Source organism: Perca flavescens, chromosome 10, assembly GCF_004354835.1.
Source record: "Perca flavescens isolate YP-PL-M2 chromosome 10, PFLA_1.0, whole genome shotgun sequence".
NCBI lineage: Eukaryota > Metazoa > Chordata > Actinopteri > Perciformes > Percidae > Perca > Perca flavescens.
This window is the reverse complement of record NC_041340.1, coordinates 32,438,968-32,459,790: the sequence shown is the minus strand read 5'-3', so window position 1 is coordinate 32,459,790 and position 20,823 is coordinate 32,438,968. Positions and strand designations below refer to the sequence as shown.

The following is a 20,823-nucleotide window of genomic DNA, read 5'->3' as shown; positions in this document are numbered from 1 at the left end:
GTCGGAGAAAAGATGGATTTTTGTAAACATTTTTGTAACATTTAGGATTCTATTCACCCAGTTATTGACATATTACACAAATATATTTCACAGTTTGATACATGAAAATTACGTTTTGATTAACGTTAGGCTACTGCTCTGTTTCTGCTCAAGACTCGGCTTAAAGCCATTGTTGTCATATATCAACCGAGCGTCTCTAGCCAATTTCAGCTGCACAAGCTACAAAATAACTAATCAGGCGGTATTTAACTCCTAATAAGACTGTAACAACATGCCTATAGGTAGCAGTATACAGCGCTATGTGTACGACTTCTTCATTTAGTTACAACGACAAAAGTGCTTAAAATTGTAGAAAAACAATGTTTTCTACGTGTGATGCACGACGTAGCCATCTTTGAAAGTGCACTCGGTGTCCTCTGAGTTCAGACGACTTGACGAGTCGTATATACGACCTTGGTGCCGGTCTTTTTGCAATTCCGGTTCGTAACTCTGCAAAACGACTCGTAAATCGACTTCGGTGGACAAAAAGAACGCACCGTTAGCATAGCCTAAGTTGATAACATGGTAATGTTGAAGGTTGTTCTACTGCTCCCATGGGGCCAATTAATTGGATTCAATTAGGAAACCTGTTTTACAGGGGCATGTACCTATTGATTAGTTGATTTTGTATTGTTCTTCCAAAAGTATGGGGACGTGTAAGGGATATATTCCAATATGTAAAATTGGTGCAGTTCACCTTTAATTTTGGTATTTTTCACCCCGGACCCTATTTCCCCATGCATTTATGTCTAAGTGACTATTGTGAACAAAGATGTTTTGAAATTTGGTCCAGTATTGAGCGAGGAGGCTGTAACCGGGCAAATGGCGGCGACAGCGAAGGTGCTGCAAAAGGCTTCCTGGAGCCCTGCTGTCGTGACAACTAGATTAGAACGAAGGAATGTTTATTCCTGTAGCTTGAAAACAAGTTACATCCTCATGCAAAAATCTTGATCAATGACCGAGAGTAACCTAAGAATTCAGAAGTACGCCCTCCTCATTTGGGGCGATGAGGAAAACCAATGGGATGTGCCCAGGGACATGGACATGGACATGTCACCGCGCCGACGAGGAAGCAACCAAAGAAAACCTAAACCTAAACCACGTGGGGAAAAGGAACCGCCCACATCTCCAGAAGAATATAGTGAACAAGCGGAGGGTCTGAAAGGCACTGAACAGGTGTGGATCCGTTATGAGAGACATCTATTTCAGCCCACTGCAGCGTAAAAAAACTTGTTTTGTCATATGCCATTTTGGTATTAAATCTTTTTGTTAAATCTTCATTGGACCAAGCCTCTCCTTTCTCAAATTCAAGAAAACAACAGCAACAGCTGCCGGAAAGTTAAAGACCATAAAATGAGTTTGGAGCAATAAATTGTTCCAACCGGCTGAGGAGGTTTTTGCCTGGACAATCAATTTTTGGATGAAGTTGCTAGCCATGCTATGCTTCTGCGGCCTTCCTGAGTCAGTGGAATGCTGAGTGGAATGTGGTGTGTGTGTACGTGTAGGTATATTGACACTGGGGTGTCTGGTTGAGTAATGGGGGCGTAGCAGAGTTTAGATGGCTTCTATCCTCCTTCCTATCCAATGCTTGAGAAGGTCATCACTTATACTGACAGAGGGGGGGAGCAAGCGACGGTGCCCATCCAGGCAGGAAAGAGAGTGTGAAGTAGTGTGTCTGTGTGTATGTGTGTGTGTGTGTGTGTGTGTGTACACAAGCAAGAGCGTGAATGAGACAGGGTACAAAAGGGATGGTACTGAGAGGGACAAAGACGATGAAAGGAGAACGAAAAACAATAGGTCAACATGGCATCATGACTTTGCGTAAAACATACACGCCACTTTCCTACAGCCAAATGGCGTGTTATTTGTACGCATTTTGAGCTATCCGCGTGTATGTCTACGCTGTATACAGCGGATGTAAACATACACACCACGTGGCGTCGCCGCGCTATCGCGAGAACGTCACATGCGTGTAAAAAATAAAAATAAAAAGTTGGGTTTAGGAAAAGAACATTGGGAAAGGCTTTAGTAACAACCGACAAAAAACACGACGGTGACCAACGTCACACGCTTAGGAAAACAAACTGTACGGTTTAGGAAAAGAACATTGGGGATGGCTTTATTTAAAAAAAAAAAAAAAAAAAAAAAACGGTTGATAAACGCCACACGCGGGACGTGATCCCGGCTCTCCTGGGTGAAAGTCCTGTGTTTCACCCACCCGCGGACTCACGTCCTTTCATACTACTCGCTACGGCGATAATTCACACGTAATGTAGGTCAATGGAGGCCAAACGGCGTTGATAAACACGCTAAAAAGTGATTCTGCGTCTTGATAACGCACCAAAATGGCATACGAATTGGCGTGTCATACATACGCCACTTAATGAGATCAGTCTGAATAGGTAGACACAGAGAGGTGGAAAATAGACGAGTAGTCTCTCTTTTAGGATACCACCACAGCACTGACCTTCCAACCTTCGGTCATCCATTTATTTTCACATTTGACAAATTTTGAAAAATTTAAAATTTGAATACGCCAACCAACACTATGAAAAATGTTTTAGACGTGAGGACCGAGAGCCGCTAGCTCAACCGCTACAAAGTTCTAAAACAAAAACACTCCAGTCTGTACTGTCACTGCATCAAATCCAGACTCACCATATGGTGGTCACACTGGTTAGTCGCTGTCTAAATAGAGATTTTGGTTTGGATTTGGTGGACAGGTCATTATAAATTCTCCCTTTTGGGTGGTAATCCACATCTTGGATTTGTGCCATTACTCTAGTTTTACTTGTTCTAGTAGGACCATTCAAATGTGATGGTAAACAGCTCTGCTTTTACGTAGTCAGGAAATCAAAACCCGGAAGACAAATGAGAAAATGAAAAGCTGCGCTCGTTTGCTTGTTTTAAGTTGTTTGGGGTTTCGGTGGAGGATGATGCAGAAGACGGGCTTCCCGCGGGCTTTTTCAGACAGAGAAAAAAAACATCCGGCCTAAATGGGAGTCTTTATTTTTACTGAACAGCAGATAAGAGACATTATTCAGACTGTGATTTAGGGACAAATCCTGGAGCCACTCCACAGACAGTGAATAATGTAATGACTGCTCACGATTTCACTGGGCAATGTTTAACAGCAGGAAGCCCCAAATCCTGTAAAGCTCGAGAAAATGGAAAACAAGGAGACTTGAGTCTCTAAAGCCACACTATCAGCTCTGTGTGGCAATACTAACATACTGGTGTGTAGTTTAGTTTGATAGCATAAGTAAAAACTCTGCAGGTAACCACGAGTTCAGCATCTTCTTTTGGAAAGTGTTTAGACTGAAACGAGGCAGAATAAAGTAGATCATTCCATAACAATCACGTTTTTTTTGTTGATTTTTTGTATATCAAGTCAACTCACGGTGGAAGGGAATGTCTTGTTGCTTTAAGGAAAGGAACATTTTCAGACTGAATACTTCTTTCCACAACTTTGACATTAAATGCAGCGCTACTGGCAGATGATGCATGGCCTAGAGTGCAGAATTCTGATCTGTAATAAATTGCTTTACACAATTCGAAACAATCTAGCGAGTTTTATTTTTAAGATTTTAGTTTAGTTTTAGCCTTTATGCTACGCTAAGCTAACTGGCTGTTGGCTATAGCTTCATATTAAACAGACAAGAGAGTGGTATCGATCTTCTCATCCAACTTGGCAATAAAATATCTAATAATATTAACTATAATACAGTTAGTGTTTTTAAAAGTGGGCATAGTAACCATGGAGATGGAGTTCTATATAATATAAAAATAATGTGTTGGATCATCTCGTTTCAGTTTTGTAAATGTGAGCGTGTGATGCCTTGTCAAAGGATGCAAAAAAATCAAAATACAGTTCATATACTTAAAATATAATTTATTTAAGACATAATTTAGTCATTAACAAAATAGTACAACAACAACGTGTGTTCTCACTGTGGTATTGAGGTTCTCTGACTTAAAACAAAGTACATACCCATAATTATCATTTTCCAGACATTCATACTGACATATCCATCCATCATAAAGCCATAAGTTAAATCAAATCATGATCTCTTGATTCTAAGAGAGTTTCAAGAGGAGCGGTCAGAAAAAGGCACCTCCCAGTCTCGGGGGGGGGCACGCGGCACTACGTCACCAAGCGCTCCCTTCTTGATGGTCGGTCCAAACCTTTCAGTGTGTCCAATGTTCCTGGCCGCGTCCAGGGGTCCGTGGAGACACTTTCTACAGAGCTCCGATGGTTAAGATTGTGAAGAGGAAACCGGGGAGGGGGGGAGCTGTCGTCAGACAGATCCGCTGGTCCTGAACAACAGGGAGTCAAACGCTCAAAGAGTTAAACACCCACCTCGTCGTTTGCATCAAAGTATCACCCTGCGTGGACTGCTACAGAACTTAATGAGTTCAATATCTAAACAAATAATCGTAATGGCAACACTATTCTTTATCAAACTAGAATCAGCAGTCCCCCTCGATTATTTGAATACTGGCTGAATTTAATGACGACAAAGAGGGGAGAGGGAGAGCTTCAGGAAGACGTCTCACTCTACTCCAAATTCTGGCGTTTCCTTGCATTCTACCCACAGCAGCTTTAAAGTGCTCATATTATGCTCATTTTCAGGTTGAATAGGTTTAAATGGTTTAATTTTCAAAAAAAACTAAACATTTTGTTGTACTGCACATTGCTGCAGCCCCTCTTTTCACCCTGTGTGTTGAGCTCTCCGTTTCAGCTACAGAGTGAGACATCTCACTTCTGTTCCATCTTTGTTGGGAGTCGCACATGCGCAGTAGCTAGGTAAGGACTACTAGCCAGTCAGAAGCAGAGTATGAGGGCGTGACACGCTAGCAGCTAGGCGAGCATTATAACGTGTGTTACAAAGTGATGCACGTTCGTCACGGAAGGAAATGTTGGACTACAATAGAGCTGTTTGAAGCAGTTTGTGAAGAGTGTTTTCTGTTGGAGATGGTAAGTCCCTTTGGGGTGGACTTTGGGTTTTTTCACTTTGTAAACCTATAACATGCACACAATAAAGGAAAGGGAAAAAGCCAAAAAGCATAATATGAGCACTTTAAAGCCCTGATTCAGACATCTATGAAAAATACTCTACTAAACAAAACGGGAATTACTTAAAATGAAATGAACTGAATCTTTCATGTCGTACCAGCTGTGTTGCCACGACGACTGAGAGCCATCAGGTGATCTGTCCTGTACCGGCTCCCCCCCTCACCGCTGGGCTCCGCTTCCTGCTGCCGGCTGGTACCTGTGTGGAGGGAGTAGTCCTCGTGTTGGCCAAAGGGCCGGCTGGAAGCAGCTCCATCCTGAAACAAGCGCAGGACACGACGATAAGACCAAACCCTTAAAGCTCCGCCGAGCGTCAGAAACCTGCGAGGAGCGGGTGCTGTGTGAAGCAGGGTACCTGGGGGTGCCGGGGCTGTTTGGCCAGCCGCCTCCTCTCTCTGGCTGACAGCAGAGGAGCTTTTTCAAGCTCTGGGGTGCGCGGCACTGGAAAGGCATCGCCTAGGGGGTCTCAACACACCGCACACACAGACAGCCAAAAGCTAAATTAGCCCACAGTCATCTCAACTACACAAACTTGGAGAGGATGCACTTCTGCTATCGTTTGTTGTCCCCACATCTTCCCTCCCACTTAGTTCCACTCCTCTATACTGTATTTACTTTAACCTGGTGATACTAGATACTTATATATAAAATACTAGGGGTGTGACGCTTCACTGGTCTCACAATTCGATTACGATTATCCTGTCAACGATTCGAATCGATATCCCGATGTATCACCTCTTTGATATTATTATTTAGTGCTACACATGGTTTTTATCAGCAAATACAGGCCAAAAGTTTGGACACACCTTCTCATTCAATGAGTTTCCTTTTTATTTTCATGACTATTTACATTGTAGATTCTCACTTAAGGCATCAAAACTATGAATAAACACATATGGAATTATGTACTTTTTTATTAATAAGGGAAAAAATTCCACTAATTAACCCTGACAAAGCACACCTGTGAGGTGAAAACCCATTTCAGGTGACTACCTCATGAAGCTCATTGAGAGAAAACCAAGAGTTATCAGCAGAGGTATCAAAAAAGCAAAGGGTGGCTACTTTGAAGAATCTAAAATATAAGACATGTTTTCAGTTATTTCACACTTTTTTGTTAAGTACATAATTCCATATGTGTTCATTCATAGTTTTGATGCCTTCAGTGAGAATATACAGTGTAAATAGTCATGAAAATAAAGAAACACATTGAATGAGAAGGTGTGTCCAAACTTCTGTGTGTGTGTGTGTGTGTGTGTGTATATATATATATATATATATATATATATATATATATATATATATATATATATATATATATATATATATATATATATATATATATATATATATATATATATAGCGAAGTCTGAACACAGCGAAGTCTGAACACAGCAGACAACCGACAAAAAGCAAAAAAAAAAATCAACAAGTACCATCAGTAGACTGTAATTGATTGCTTTTTGGATGCTTTTATATAGGCCTTAGTGGTCCTGTAATACTGTATCTGAAGTCTCTTTTATATAGACCTTAGTGGTCCCCTAATACTGTATCTGAAGTCTCTTTTATATAGACCTTAGTGGTCCCCTAATACTGTATCTGAAGTCTCTTTTATATAGACCTTAGTGGTCCCCTAATACTGTATCTGAATTCTCTTTCCCGAAATTCAGCCTTGGTGCAGAATTACAGCCACTAGAGCCAGTCCCACAATGAGCTTTCCTTAAGATGTGCCAATTCTGTGTCTGTAGCTTTAAATCACATGTGTCAAACTCAAGGCCCGCAGGCCAAATCCGGCCCCTTACAGATTTAAATCCGGCCCACATATCAATTTGGGTTCACAATAAATTTTGGCCCGCCTAGTTGTGCGGCAAACAAAAAACTGCAATATCCTGACATTCAAAGCAGAATATTGAAGATTTGTCAACTCTAAGACTAAAATAAGCTTAAATAAAAGCAGAGTTTTCATAAATAAGGCTGAGAAACAGGTTGTTTAATTTAAATAAAATGTAATCATTGTTTTGCTTGATTTGCTAAATTCTATGATGGCTAAGGAACTCTTTTGATGACTTTTGTAGGGCTTCATGTCAACAAAAATGTGACAAAAAGCATAATTTTTTTTGCAAAAAGTAATACATTTACAAAAAAGGTGACAAATGTCTGAGAAAGCCACAAAAAAGTCTGAACAAAAACGACAAAAATTAGGAAAAAAGCTACCAAAATGTTTTAAAAAAGTGACATGCAGTAACAAAAGCATGTCAATAAACTTTAAATGTCCGGCCCTTTGTGTGATTCTCTTTTCCCAGTGTGGCCCATAGTGAAAATGAGTTTGACGCCCCTGCTTTAAATGCTATTAAGGAACATTTAAAGCAGGCGCTTTGCTCGTTTGCAAGCCATAATGTCTCTCTCTTTCTCAATGGTGGGCCAAATTCTCTGGGTGGGCAAAGCAGAGAAAGGGGAGGTAACCTTTCCCCTTATGACGTCAAAAAGGGAAGATTCCAGATTGGCCCATCTGAGCTTTCATTTTCTCAAAAGGCAGAGCAGGATACCCAGGGCTCGGTTTACACCTATCACCATTTCTAGCCACTGGGGGACCATAGGCAGGCTGGGGGGAACTCATATTAATGTAAAAAAAAATTAAAAAAAATAAATAAATTCAAAGTGAAATTTTGCCATGGGACCTTTAAATTGGCTGTCCTTTATACTTAATAGATGCCAGTTCAGTTACCTTAAATCATGTCAAGCCGTGAAGATTCATAATTTAGTACCCGTTTGGCTCTTAAGTTGTAGGAACATTGCACTTGTTTTAGATGAAACCCAAGCAGATGATCTCATTGTGTTTAAAAAAGGATAAAAATATTAACTTTAAGCCAATAGAATTTTTTTTTTTTTTTAAGTTTAACATGTCAATCGTGGTCACATCCTTCAGTAATACGAGCTGTCAAGCTCTCAAATCTGAATCAAGACCGGTGGCAGTAAAAGGATGTTTGTGTCCCGGGGAAGAAAACAATACATCAGTTCTGTAGTGGCTCTAAGAGCTTCGGGTGGCTGTGTGTTGTGAAACCGAGAGATCCACAACTCCAAATTATTCTCAAATGTCCGCACCTCTATGATGAAAAATATTCTATGTTGTGATACAAATAATGACCGTAAAAAGGCCTTCATCATAATATCTGCATCAGGGCGGTCTTACCAATGAAAGCACTCTCTGAGTCCAACAGAGAACCTCTTGCAGACCCCATCACACTCCTCTGTAACATAAACAACTATTTTCACAATTCCACTCCAACAGTTGCTAGTTAGTCGTTACAGTAAATATATATGTATTTATGTATTTAAATTCAACTCACCATGTAATCATTTTGCTGCAGTGGGGACAGGTCAAAATAATCTGCAACACAAGAATAACAAAATTGTCTTTTTTTTTTTTACTACCACAGAAATAGTCTCGCTTTGCTAGACCTTCTGGTTAGTCCACACAGCATTCCGGGATGGGAGAAAAACGTGCTCTGGTTTATTGGCATTTCTTTAAACCAATCACAATCGTCTGGGGTGGTGCTAAGCTCCGCACGGAGCTGCTGCAAAATAGCCTTGTGAAGGAACTTGTTTTGGTCGAACACGTGTACGTTCAAAAGTAGTTTTAGTCGTGCGACAGAAGACTTAGATTGGACAGATAGTCTAGTTAGCTGTCTGGATTTACCCTGCAGAGATCTGAGGAGCAGTTAACCATAGTGCTCAGAAATCCACCGGAGTTTAGAATGCCAACACAAAGAAAGAAGAAGGAAACGGACATCAGTGAAAAGACATGCATCTGTAGGAATTTCCTGTGGCACTGGAGCAATCCTGGAAGTGGATATACAATAGACTACCACAGAAATATCTAAAACTATAGACCATATACAACTGGCATTAACATGTGATCTACATCTGGATCTGTGATCTGATCTGAATAATTGGGGGGGGCATGTAGTGAAGTAAAGTGAACTAAAAATGAAGTGATTCCTTTACAAATCGTTGCTTCTTTGAACATCCTTTTACTCCAGTGATGGCCAAAGGAAGCTGCATTGTGAAGCATTGTCTTTGTCTTCAGATCACCATTTAGTCGGGTCAACAAATGCAACTCCTCACGTTTGTTGACAAGCCTGCCAGCCCCACCTAACTAGTTTGCATATTAAGATCTAATCACAGTGGGGGCAGAATTGCTTATTAATACCAGGTGTAAATACAAAATGGATGTGGATTAGATTTTATCACCCAGATTCAGATAACATGCCATATAGAGGAGACATTCATCCTCAACATCCACATTAGAAACTTAGAGATTCAATAATTTTTTATTTAATATAATTGAAATAAGCTGTTCTACCCCAGATACATCTCTAATTAAAACTACTACAAAGAAATAAATAGGACTATATGAAATGCAGTGAGGTGTATGTTTTATTTTAGCTCTGTCTTTCTGTGCCAAATATTTTATATACGGATTAATGATTGTAATCTTACTTGCACGTTTCTTAAAAAAAATGAAGAAAAAAAAAGAACATCGACTTGACTAGGTTACTGTCTGTACAATAATCTTTGGCTCAATGAAAAAAAACATTTTCAAACATAAGAAATGCAGTGAGCTCTGACCGTCCTGGATTGTAGACCTCTGGCTGCTGAACTGGTGATATGGATCCCTGTAGTCCCGCCTTCTCCCATTGGCCACACCCACTTCCTCCCTCTTAGGAACCTCACTGAAGCCCAGCCTGGACTCACTGTCTGACTCACAAGCACACATACAAACCAGTCACAGCTAATAAGGTTGGTTTGCAGCAGAATACAAGTCAGAGGGTAGGACTTGTGTATTACCTGTGTATTTGAGCTGAAGGGGGTCGTGGATTTGCATCAGGTTTCTAGGCTCCATGTTTCTGGAGTTGGGCCTTCGGACCGGCGCCTGGAGCCGCAGCCTGGCCATATCAAACACGCCCACCGGGGGACGCTCCCGATGTCTGCACAAAGAAAGACAAGAACACACAAATTTGGCATCAGTCACTCATATGGCACAGCAGAATCCTCACACTCGTTATACCATACGTTAAACCATAAAGTCTGAGAAATAAGAGCAAACCATGGCTCACAGCTCTTTAATCAGAAATGGCAATAGATAGGGCAGAAATGTATAATGGCATAAAGCACAGAGACACAGACAGTCTGACTGTAAGATCCTGAACAGTTTAAAAAAAGAATTAAGTGAAAGTTTATGAGATGAGATAAAGATAAGACAAGCTTAATGCTAGAGCATTGCTGTGCCACCATTTTTTTGTTGTTGCAGGAAACTCTTGAGTTGTGCAGTTTAAAAGCAACAGACTGACAGAGAGGCCAGAGCTTTAGAGAAGTTATTATCCAGTTGTTTTCTTGTAACATATATTGTGAAAGTGTACTATATCTATTTTTTTAATTATTATTTGTCTTGACTTTGGTCACTAAAATCAAATTTAAAACATCTGCTTAAAATCAGAGAAAAAGTAATATGCCCTGTTTTAGGAAAATTGTATAAGCAAATACATGGTGAATGAAGTAAAAGCTTTGCGATGTCACTACAGAGAATGCAAAAGCCCTATTTGTGTGTGTGTGTGTGTGTGTGTGTGTGTTTCTACAAAAAGAGACTCACGCACACAAATGTGCATATTGGCTCTCTGTCCCTACCAAACCAAAACCACGTGCTTGCTTTCGGCTATCTAGTAACAGCTACCTTAGTAACAGCTGAATATTCTATCTCATGATGGAAAAGTAGAGGCGATTGTAGACGAAAATGAAGAGAGATTTTATCTTAGTTTTTATTTTATGCAAAACATTTTAGTCTTGTCTTTTTTCGTCAACAATAACGCACGTTAATTTAGTCTTAGTCAGCGCTTTTGGACATTGGCTCAGTCTCGTCATCGTCTCGTCTAAGTCCAAAAAGGTCGTTGACGAACATATTTATTCTCGTCTGACGAAATAAACACTATTTTTCAACCATTTATCATTCACTGTTTCAACTTCTCTGCTCGCTTGCTAACCAATTTATACCCACACCGACCTGTCACTCAGAGCAGAGTCTAGTTCCTCCCAGTCGCCCTGCTGCAGACGGCCCTCCAGCCGTTTCTGTTCACTGCGAAGCTGCCGACGCAGTGCTGACAGCTCACTGAACACTTTGTGCTGGTCACCTGAAAACACACAAACAGTCCAATCTGAAACAGTGCTTTTAATACCAATAACAACAGTTTAAACTACAAGTTAACATCACAGATGTGACACCTTAAGTAAACGGTCCAGGAACTGTGAAACAAATGTTACTGCCTGTTGAAACAATTTAACCCTGTCCACGGGACAGGGTTAAATTGACACATCTGCAGTGTCTTAGTGTTTGGCTCAAAGAACGTGCGACGCTTCGATCCCATTTTTTGACTGCCTAGCTGATACAGTACCTGCAGCTCGGAGCTGATTCCTACAAGCAGGGACTGGAGGGGACTGGAGACCAGATAAAGAGCGCTCCTGAAAGATAGAAAAGTGAAAAGGTATTCAAATAGAAATACCCAAAGGGGGAGAGAATATATACATATCCTCTTTTATACGGAGACAAAAACTGTCTGGGCGTGTGTGTGTGTGTGTGTGTGTGTGTGTGTGTGTGAGACTCACAGACAGTGGGGCAATTGAATGCTGGCTGTCAACAGTGGGGGGCCTGGGGGTGTACTGGTGTAGCCCATGTTTCCTCTGCAGAGCGGGGATCGGAGGTGAGGGCTCCCTGCAGATCTAAGAACACAGCGGTCATGGACTGCATAAGAATTTCATAAAATAAAAATGTAACTTGATGGTTGTCACCCACTGTCTGTCTGTGTGACTCAAGACTGCCAAAGAGAGAATATTAAAGTCCTGGTAAAATAAAACAAAATGTGTCCTTAGACTGTCACACCACAGGAAATGTGGTATTAACCACCTAGCCAGATCTGAATGATTTAAAAAAATAAATAAAAATAATCGCAAAGTATAAACAATTAGGTTTAAAATTTGTGAAAAAATAAGCAGTATTCTCTGCTCTGAGACGCTGAGTCCGCTGAAGCCCAAGAATGAATCGCTGCTCACTGTAGAACTATGTGGTGTAGATCTTAATGTAAATGAAACTTTTGTCTGAGATCACCTGCAAAATGATCCTAAGAAAAACATCAACTCTTGACAAGCAGAGCAACACTGTTAAAGGATGCAGACCACTGTTCTGTTGTTGATCCGCTGTGGTACTGTAGGAATATATTTGGTGAGAATAAAGTGAGATGTTTTAGAGTTCATGAGCTGACCTTATCGTCTCTGCTTCTCTGGGTTATGAGAGACCATCTGGTTTTTAAAGTGATAAGACATTATAAAGAGAGTATGGGATATTGGCACCCGGGGAATGATTGGGAACTGAGAAAGGTCTTGTCTGACCGGAGGGGGCAGAGAGGACAATGGTGCAGTGTTTTGCAAGTGCGAGAAGTGTAGCGCAGGGTATGAAAGTGACCTTGGCTCTCACGCAACTCCCTAAGTCTGCAGAAGATTAAAGCGTCCATATTATGCTCATTTTCAGGTTCATAATTGTATTTTAAGGTTGTACTAGAATAGGTTTACATGGTTTAATTTTCAAAAAACACCATATTTTTGTTGTACTGCACAGCTCTCTCTCACTGCTGCAGATCCTCTTTTCACCTGGTCTCTGTTTAGCTACAGAGTGAGACCTCTTTTCTTCTTCTGTACTATCTTTGATTGCACTCGCACATGCACAGTAGCTCAGATGTAGATAACGTCAGCTAGCTCCATAGACAGTAAAACAAAGGTTGTTTCTCCAACTTCGGTCAGTTACAAAAATAGATCAAAATTAATAACTTGACTGCTTCAAGAAATGCCATATTTGTCAGAGCTGACCCTTTTTCAGCAGCGGAAAAATATTAACCGCTCGCCGGTTATAGGAGTAAATGGAATGCTGGCCTTTCTAGTGGTAATAATCTTAAAAAGATAATAATAATTATTAAATAAACTCTCAATTGCAGTGTGGAGTAAACGAACCTCCTCCACCCGAGCCTGCCTCTCCCTCTCGTACTCTCTTCTCAGTGCTGCTCTGCTCTCCTTCTCTTCTGCTTCCTTCTTCTCTCTCTCCACTTCGTTCTTCCTCTGTTCAGCTAGCTTAATCAGCTCTTCATTCTTGGCCTTTTGCTGAGAGACAGGAAAAAAAAGAGCACGGCAGCGATAGATAAAAAGGGGCAAGGGAGGGGAAAGGGGCGAGAATTGGAGAGTCAACTTTAACTTCTTGCCATATTTAATGAAATGCAAATGTTATCACATTTTCCTGCAGAGTAGTATTTAATAATAATTAAGGGATCAAGTGCAATTATTAAAACACAAGTGTGACTTAGTTTTTAAGCTGCTCACCTCCATTTCCTTCCGTTTCTTCCTCTCTTGTTCTTCATCATACTCCCTCTGGATGCGAGCCCTCTGCTCCGCCAGCCTCTTCTCCTCTTTCTCCTCCTCCAATCTTGTCTGTTCCCTCTCCTCCGCCTTTTTACGCATTTTCTCCTCAATCTATTAAAAAAAAAAAAAAAAAAAAAAAAAAAAAGATGAATCCATTAACACAACCCCAAAAAATTAATTTTACTTGCAAAACTTCAAGCACGGCCTGAAACAAACCTTCTAAATGGTGCTGGTGAAATCAAATTTACTCGCACTTTTCTACAGGCAGCTGGCCAAATTTCTAGAGAACAGAATGTCCAGAGGATGGACGGCTGCCAGCAGAAGTGATACCCAACGAGACATCCTACCATAAGACAAGACAGTAAAAAGTAGTTTGGAGCGGTACCTGCTGTTTGAGGTAAGCTTTGTACTTGTCCTGCTCGTGGAGCTGTTGTTGGCTGGGCTGGTTGGAAAAAACATTGCCTCGGGCAAACTGGGGGGTTTGGGCATGGGTAAAACCTACAAAAGACAGAAACATGAGTGAATTCTACGCGAGTAGCACCAGAGAACCTTCTTTTCTAAATAAAAATCTCCCCGAGCAGTAGCTGAGGACATCAGTATGTTAGAACGTGGAGCACAAACCTTTGCTGCCATGCTCTGGTGCTAGTGTGCATTTCTCAGTCCAGAAGCAAATATGACGCTTTGTACGTAGACCTGAATGCTTCTCTAGGCATTTGTAAAAGCAGCAGTGTCCCTCTGTTGTCTTTGTATTTTACAGTGCTTCGTGACGGTGTGGAAGGTATGATTAAAATATCTCTGTTACTTTCAAATGTTGCATGTTCCAGTGCAGGCTGTGATGCGAGAGGTGTTCTAATGTGCAAGGCTACAATACATTGCAAAAAAAAAAAAAAAAAAAAAAAACGATGGCTACTGTACCAGAGAGCCTGTCGCTAGTGTCATGGCTACCGCGCTCTGCTACAGTACCAGAGACAGAGAGCCTGTCATTGGGGTCAGGGAGCTCCGCCTGGCGGGCCGTCATTGCAGCCGTGGCTCTCCTCTGCCACTGCTCCGGGTTGATGTAGGCCTCCTCATTCAGTTTGTGCATCTGGTTGAGGTCAGCTGGCCACAACAACAACAATAACATCAACTTATCATTAGTGGACAATAGAGTGCGTGTAATTATCTTTCAGAACAAAAAGTTGTAAAACAAGAAAATACCTTTCACACACTGTACATGAACTAAGGTCTGCTCCATCAGTATCTTCTTTTAAAAGCAGACTAAAAACAATTTTTTTTCTCAAGCTTTAAGTTAGGTGAAAAGTGTGTAGTTAACGGGTAAATGCTTTATCATAGAATTAGCATTTTTATTAATATCATTCCTTTTTTAATAAGATAATTAGGGCTGTCAATCAATTAAAAAAAATTCACTAATTAATTGCACAATTTGCTGTAATTAATCGCTTTTTTTAAATTGAGACTGAAGCTTATAATAATGGATATTTAAATGCTAAATCACTTAACTTTGCAAATATGAAGAAAAAAACAAACAAGGAAAGGTTCTGCTAAGTTCAGAATGTTTAATATCTTTCAGAACAACAGCAGCAACAATTTGGCTTAGTCCTGCTGAAGGCTGCTGAAACGGCTAGAAACTGTCTGACTTGAGAGCAGATTTTTGTCACCGTCCCCGGCTGCTGTCGCCTGCTCTCGTCTCCTTTACAGGCGAGGCGCAGTTCATCTCCAACGAGCCTATGTTCAGTCGCCGGCAGGGCAGTCGGGACTCACCCGGAAATGGCGAGCAGGATGAGGTGACTAGAGTCTCTCAAAATCTGACGAAAATCTTCTAAACTGACCTTTGTTGAGCTGAAATGAAGACAGATTCAGCAACTGCACGGCCTATTTCTCGCTTAAAATGTTTTCAGAAACATGTTTCTGTTTAACTATTTTAGTACAATATGAGATCGTATTCTGAACGGCCGCCATGACAGTCTGGCTTTGGATTTCCGGAGAAAACAAACCCATGTGACGCGTTCGTCCAATCAGCTGCTGGTTTTCATTACTTGGGCAACAATACAGAGTAGCGCCGCCTGCTGTTATGGAGGCGTATTACGTTTCTCAGCCACCACATGAAGTAAACAAACACAGCTGTGTTAATTTCGTAAATTTTTTTTAACGAGTTAAATATTAAAAAATTAACGCGTTAATTTTTGACAGCCCTAAAGATAATACATACTAATTTTATTCTATTTTTATTGTAAATACTATTTTATCTTGTTACCTTGTTTTTATTTAATCTTACATGTTTCCATATATGTAACACCTCCTTATCTTATATGTTATCTTGTATTTTCTCTTGCTTGCTTTTATTTTGAAGCACATTGAGTTTGCGCCTGTCGTATGAAATGTGCTGTATAAATAAACTTGACTTGTGTGACACCATGCTGTGGGACGTACCGATGAGGTTTCCAGTGCTGTCTCTGAGCGGGGCTCCTCCGCCTCCTCGGCCCCAGGGCTGGTGCTTCCTCATGTCGGCCTCCAGGCGGGCCTCGTGGCGCTCCCTCTCGTCCCTCTCTAGACGCCTCTGTTCCTGTTGCTCCTGGATCTGCAGTACAGGATTTTCTGAGTTACATCCAAATCCTCAAATGACAAATAGTTACTCACGGAACGCAGGGTTCTTCACTGCATCTTCTCCTGCTTGGTGGAAGTACAATTATTTCCAACGGATTGATTAAATATTAAATATAATTTATGTAATTATGTGTGGTTGTCATCACGTGACAGTGTGGAAGAGAAAGTAGTTTTTTTGTAAGTTGTTGTTATGTTATTATTGTTTCAGTATTAGTTTTTGGTAATCAGTTTCTGAACGGTGCGGAAGCCAACAGTTTGGTGACGCCGTTTGAGACTTGCGTCATAATTTTTAATTAGTCACGGTAATACTGTATACCGCGGTAAAATAGGGAGGAAGTTTGACGGTATCAAAATTTGGATACCGCCTAACCCTAGTCCTAATATAGAAAAAAAATTGTATTTTGAACACAGTGACTTTTCGAATAACAGAATTAAGTTCCAACATCAGCTCAACATACAACCCAAATACATCAGTGATGAAGAGCCACCTGGTCAAGCTTTGTGCGAGCCTGCAGTGGCACAAAAATGCTAGCTTAAGGGGCTAGTAGAGAGGATCTTTGTAGCTTCAGCATCATAGAGCCACTAGAGGAGAAAGATGAAGGACTGGGATGGGATTGAGGTGGCACTGGGACATGAAGAAACAGCTGATAAGTGGGACACTTCTACAGCCAACTCTATGGACAAATGACTGAGGATCTAAGGGCGTGGTGTAACTAAACTTACACTATAGCTTTTAGTCTTAACTAGGTCCATTTTACCTTGTTGTTAAGCTCGCTGTTGCATCTCCTGGAAGCTTGCTGCCAACATGACAGACTAGGATGCAGTGAAAGTTAAAAGTTACCTGCAACCACAGTATTCTGTAATCCCTAACAATGTTGTTTCCAACCAAATAGGACGCGAGCCAAGGTGATGCTCTTCGTACACAACCCATATTGTGGGTTTACCCCATTATGAAGGTTGCAATGTGTTAAAGGTATCCATAGTGATGGCCAAATGACGCTTCATGAAGCTCCGTGAAGCATTTCCTTTATTTTCTGAGCCCACTAAATGGCACACTTGTTTAAAAGGCGCTGACACACCAACCTGATTATCAAGTAATGACAACGATTGACTACTGTCAACACTCTGATGAAAACAATGACTGACGACAGCGTGCTCTGTTCAGATGTTCCGTAGAACGCGCAGAACGTACGCTAGAGTCGGCGTCGCTTCAGGGTGTTCCGAGGCACGTTTTTTGACCGCCTCGGGGAGACTGATCAGTCCGACTGCCTTTTCTGCCGACGGTCGGCTGTCGGGTTGGTGTCTCAGAGCCTTTAAAGAAAAAGCCTCAAGGAATAGCAGATCAGTGTGCTTTCGACCCTTTGTTGAACAGAGAGCGCCATCTAGTGGGCTCAGAAAATAAAGAAAATGCTTGGCCATCACTAGTTATCCAAGAACATGAATGTACAAATCCTTTACCATCTTTAACCATCAATGCTCAAAACCTTAATCTTTAAATGCATATTTTCTCCGTTTAAATTAGCATTATTAACAGCATCCTCTAAAAATGTTAAGACATAACAGAATGAAGAGGTGTTCCATCTGCTTTTTTGATCAATTTAGATTAAATCCACATCCATCAACGTTTTGCTGTGCTTCTAACTCAAGCCTCAACCTGCCAATCATTGTTTGGATTTATTCTAAGACAAGTACAAATTGGAAATTTCATCCGCATACTTGTTTGTTATTATAATACAGTCACTAGATCTACACATCAGCACAAAAGTTCCTGGTGTTATATAGAATAATTCTAATGGATGATGAAGGCAAAAGGGAGGTTTAACCTACCTGTTGTTTCAAAGACTCCCTGTAGCTCAAAATCCTGTCCTGGGTTAATCTGGATCTGTCAGAAGGGAAAACCCTGACTTGTGAGTCGACAGCAGCAGCCCCATTGCTAGGCCTGTCAGGAGAGTTGCAGAATCACACCATGATTTTGTTCTTTCGTCCTGTCACCGTGTTTTATTACAAATCACGCTAAAATGACAAGTCAGTTTTACTCAACACAAGCAATTCCATTATGGTCACCAGTCAACTCTCCAATATATGGGACATAAAACATAAAACGTGCTACCATGTCCATTCTGTCAGGTTAGAAATGGTAAAGCAGATTGGAATAGGTTGCCATTTGCCCTTGTTGTTTTTGCTTATATGCATATTAGTTTCATTGAAATGAGTTGACAGTAGGGCTGTGCAATTAATCAAATTTTGATCGCGATTTCGGATCCCAAAATCAATGCAATCGAGAAAAATGATTATTTAGCTCATTACGTTTTGCAAGTAAACTCTGACTGTGTCTTGTGTTCAGGGAAAAGTTCACAGTTCAAGGTGTTTTCACTGACTACGTTTACATGCAGCCAATAACCTGTTCAAAACCGGAATATTAGCAATAACCCGGTCGCGCATGGCCATGTAAACACCGGCAAAAAAACTAATATGCTCATATTCCGGTTTTTAAAAACCAGAATATGCTACCTGGGTTACCCCTTTTCTAACCTGAAATTTTGGTCATGTAAACGCGTATCGGCATATCCCCATCAAAAGGAACATTGATTTGTGTTCTGCGCATGTTCTATTCGCAAGGAATCTTGGTCTTTTGAGTAGAGGAACTTCTTGTATGCGCCAGAAAACATAGTTATAATAATAATAATAATAATAATAATAATAATAATAATAATAATATACTCTAATAATATAGTTATATATATGTCAATGCAGAAAACCTGCGCGCAGTATACCGGAAGTAAACAAGAAGTAGAGGTAAACATGGCGAGACGCAGCACAGCACCACACTTTGAGCGAGGAGGAAACCAATTTCTTTATTAGTGTGGTGAAAACCATGAATATAATGTCTTTTGTTGACGGCAGAATGTACCGAGATAGTGAGATTTATAAGAAGGTGACCAAAAAGTTATTGCGTCTTAAGGTTGTCCGTACGTCCAGACGCTAACCGTGCATCGCCGTTTACATCGGGATATTGCCAATTGATTACAAATTCCATGTATACAGGAGTAACTCTCTCTGCTCATGCATGTAAACGGGTTATTCCGAATGTTTCAGAAACCCGAATAGTGACCTTAACCCGACCATAACCCGAAAATTGACAGCTTGTAAATGTAGTCACTGTTGATTTGTTTGAACTGTTCCACTGTTTTTAAATTCAATAAATGCAACATCTTTCCAAAAGTCAGTGAATAATCGTGTTACAATAATTGCGATTTCTTTCAATATTGACCAAAAGAATTGTGATGATTGACCTTCTTCCCAGGCCAAAAGTACTGAACAGTGAAGGGCAGATATTTACTGTATTGGAGGCTCAGGGAAGCTGCTACCACTGTGCTGGCTGTGAGGGCTGTGATCACCAAACTGGCTGGGCAGAGCTCCCCCCGGTGGTACGTTCCAGTAGGACATGGGAAGGCCGGCACCCGGAACAGACAAGTGACCATCTGGACACAAAAATTGAACACACATTAAACTTACGATAATATGATGCTGAATGTAGCATTTGTAGAGCCTACTACCAATATGTTTACTATGTGTGACGTAATACCATAGCCAAGAAAGTTGTTTTTAGACCAGTGCTTACAGTAGGCCATGTTTGGGTCGAGCTGGTTTCTGGTGCCATAGTAGTGATGGGGCTCTCCATATGGGTTTCTGTAGGCTTCACCGAGAGTGGAGGGAGGATGAGGAGGGAACAACGGCATTCTGAAGATATAAAGTAGGATATCAAATAATCAATGATGTTAACTTACACAGTATCCCATTTGCAAATCTAAAACTTTCTGCAGGTCTTTTCTGGCTGTATTTGAAGAGTTAGGCATTCTATATTATAGTATAAGACATACACAGTATTTGATTTTATTTCTAGTATCAAATCATAACAAGTTATCTCAAGGCACTTTACAGATAGCAGTGTTTCCTCTGTTGATTTTGTAGTGGCGGCCCGCCATGGCAGAATTTCTGCCGCCACGGTATCAGAAATAGGGCAGGCGCTGTTGTTCGGAAAGACCTGCCCCCATTTCTAAAAGGACATTCCTAAAGGAAACATTGGATCAAGTAGGTCTAGACCACACTCTATAATTTACAAAGACCCAACAATTCCAGGCATTTACTGCGACAGTGGTGAGGAAAAACTCCCTTTTAGGTCGAAACCTCGAGTGGTGAGAAAGACTTTCTTTTAAGGTACTTTAAGTACAAGGTTAACCAACTAAACCAAAGTAATCTTGAGTTAAAAGTTACTTTATACTGAAGTTTATTTTTCACCATGATTAAAAAAAAACAAAAAAACATGTCAAATATCTAAAAAAATAACCAGCTGTCAAAACTGCTTGGGACCACAGAGTTTAAAGTTAAAATCCTTAAGATCTTAATGAAACGCTGCTTTTTTGGATTCACATTGCCTTCACAGGCACAGGAGATCCACAGGAGATCCCCAGGAGATCCACAGGAGAAGATGCATGCATGGAATCCAGAGTTACCATGTCTAATTATTAGGGGTGGCACGGTTCACAAAACCGTAATACGTACTTTGAACTGTGTGGCGCGAGAGAGTTGATTGCGATATATGATCTCAACACTAGATGGGAGAAATTCCTACACATTGGACCTTTAAGTACAGT

At 40.8% G+C, this 20,823-nt stretch overlaps 1 protein-coding gene across 3 annotated transcripts in view; it reads right to left on the bottom strand.

The window, feature by feature from the left end:
* Positions 1-3,914: 3,914 nt before the first annotated feature.
* Positions 3,915-20,823, bottom strand: part of LOC114563068 (centrosome and spindle pole associated protein 1) — a 33,946-nt gene continuing 17,037 nt past the window's right edge. The window contains exons 11-28 of one of the 3 annotated variants that reach the window (XM_028589847.1): positions 19,791-19,909; positions 19,509-19,650; positions 17,996-18,107; positions 15,995-16,142; positions 14,480-14,662; positions 13,950-14,062; positions 13,526-13,675; positions 13,163-13,309; positions 11,768-11,881; positions 11,557-11,623; positions 11,169-11,295; positions 9,959-10,098; positions 9,740-9,868; positions 8,458-8,498; positions 8,301-8,358; positions 5,469-5,578; positions 5,214-5,370; positions 3,915-4,356 (exon numbers count right to left, since the gene is read on the bottom strand). In XM_028589847.1, coding sequence (XP_028445648.1) covers positions 4,184-4,356; positions 5,214-5,370; positions 5,469-5,578; positions 8,301-8,358; positions 8,458-8,498; positions 9,740-9,868; positions 9,959-10,098; positions 11,169-11,295; positions 11,557-11,623; positions 11,768-11,881; positions 13,163-13,309; positions 13,526-13,675; positions 13,950-14,062; positions 14,480-14,662; positions 15,995-16,142; positions 17,996-18,107; positions 19,509-19,650; positions 19,791-19,909 — 2,230 coding nt within the window. In that variant the 3' untranslated portion in view covers positions 3,915-4,183. The remainder of the gene's footprint in view (positions 4,357-5,213; positions 5,371-5,468; positions 5,579-8,300; positions 8,359-8,457; positions 8,499-9,739; positions 9,869-9,958; positions 10,099-11,168; positions 11,296-11,556; positions 11,624-11,767; positions 11,882-13,162; positions 13,310-13,525; positions 13,676-13,949; positions 14,063-14,479; positions 14,663-15,994; positions 16,143-17,995; positions 18,108-19,508; positions 19,651-19,790; positions 19,910-20,823) is intronic. The other 2 variants (XM_028589849.1, XM_028589850.1) reach the window with 2 other exon arrangements.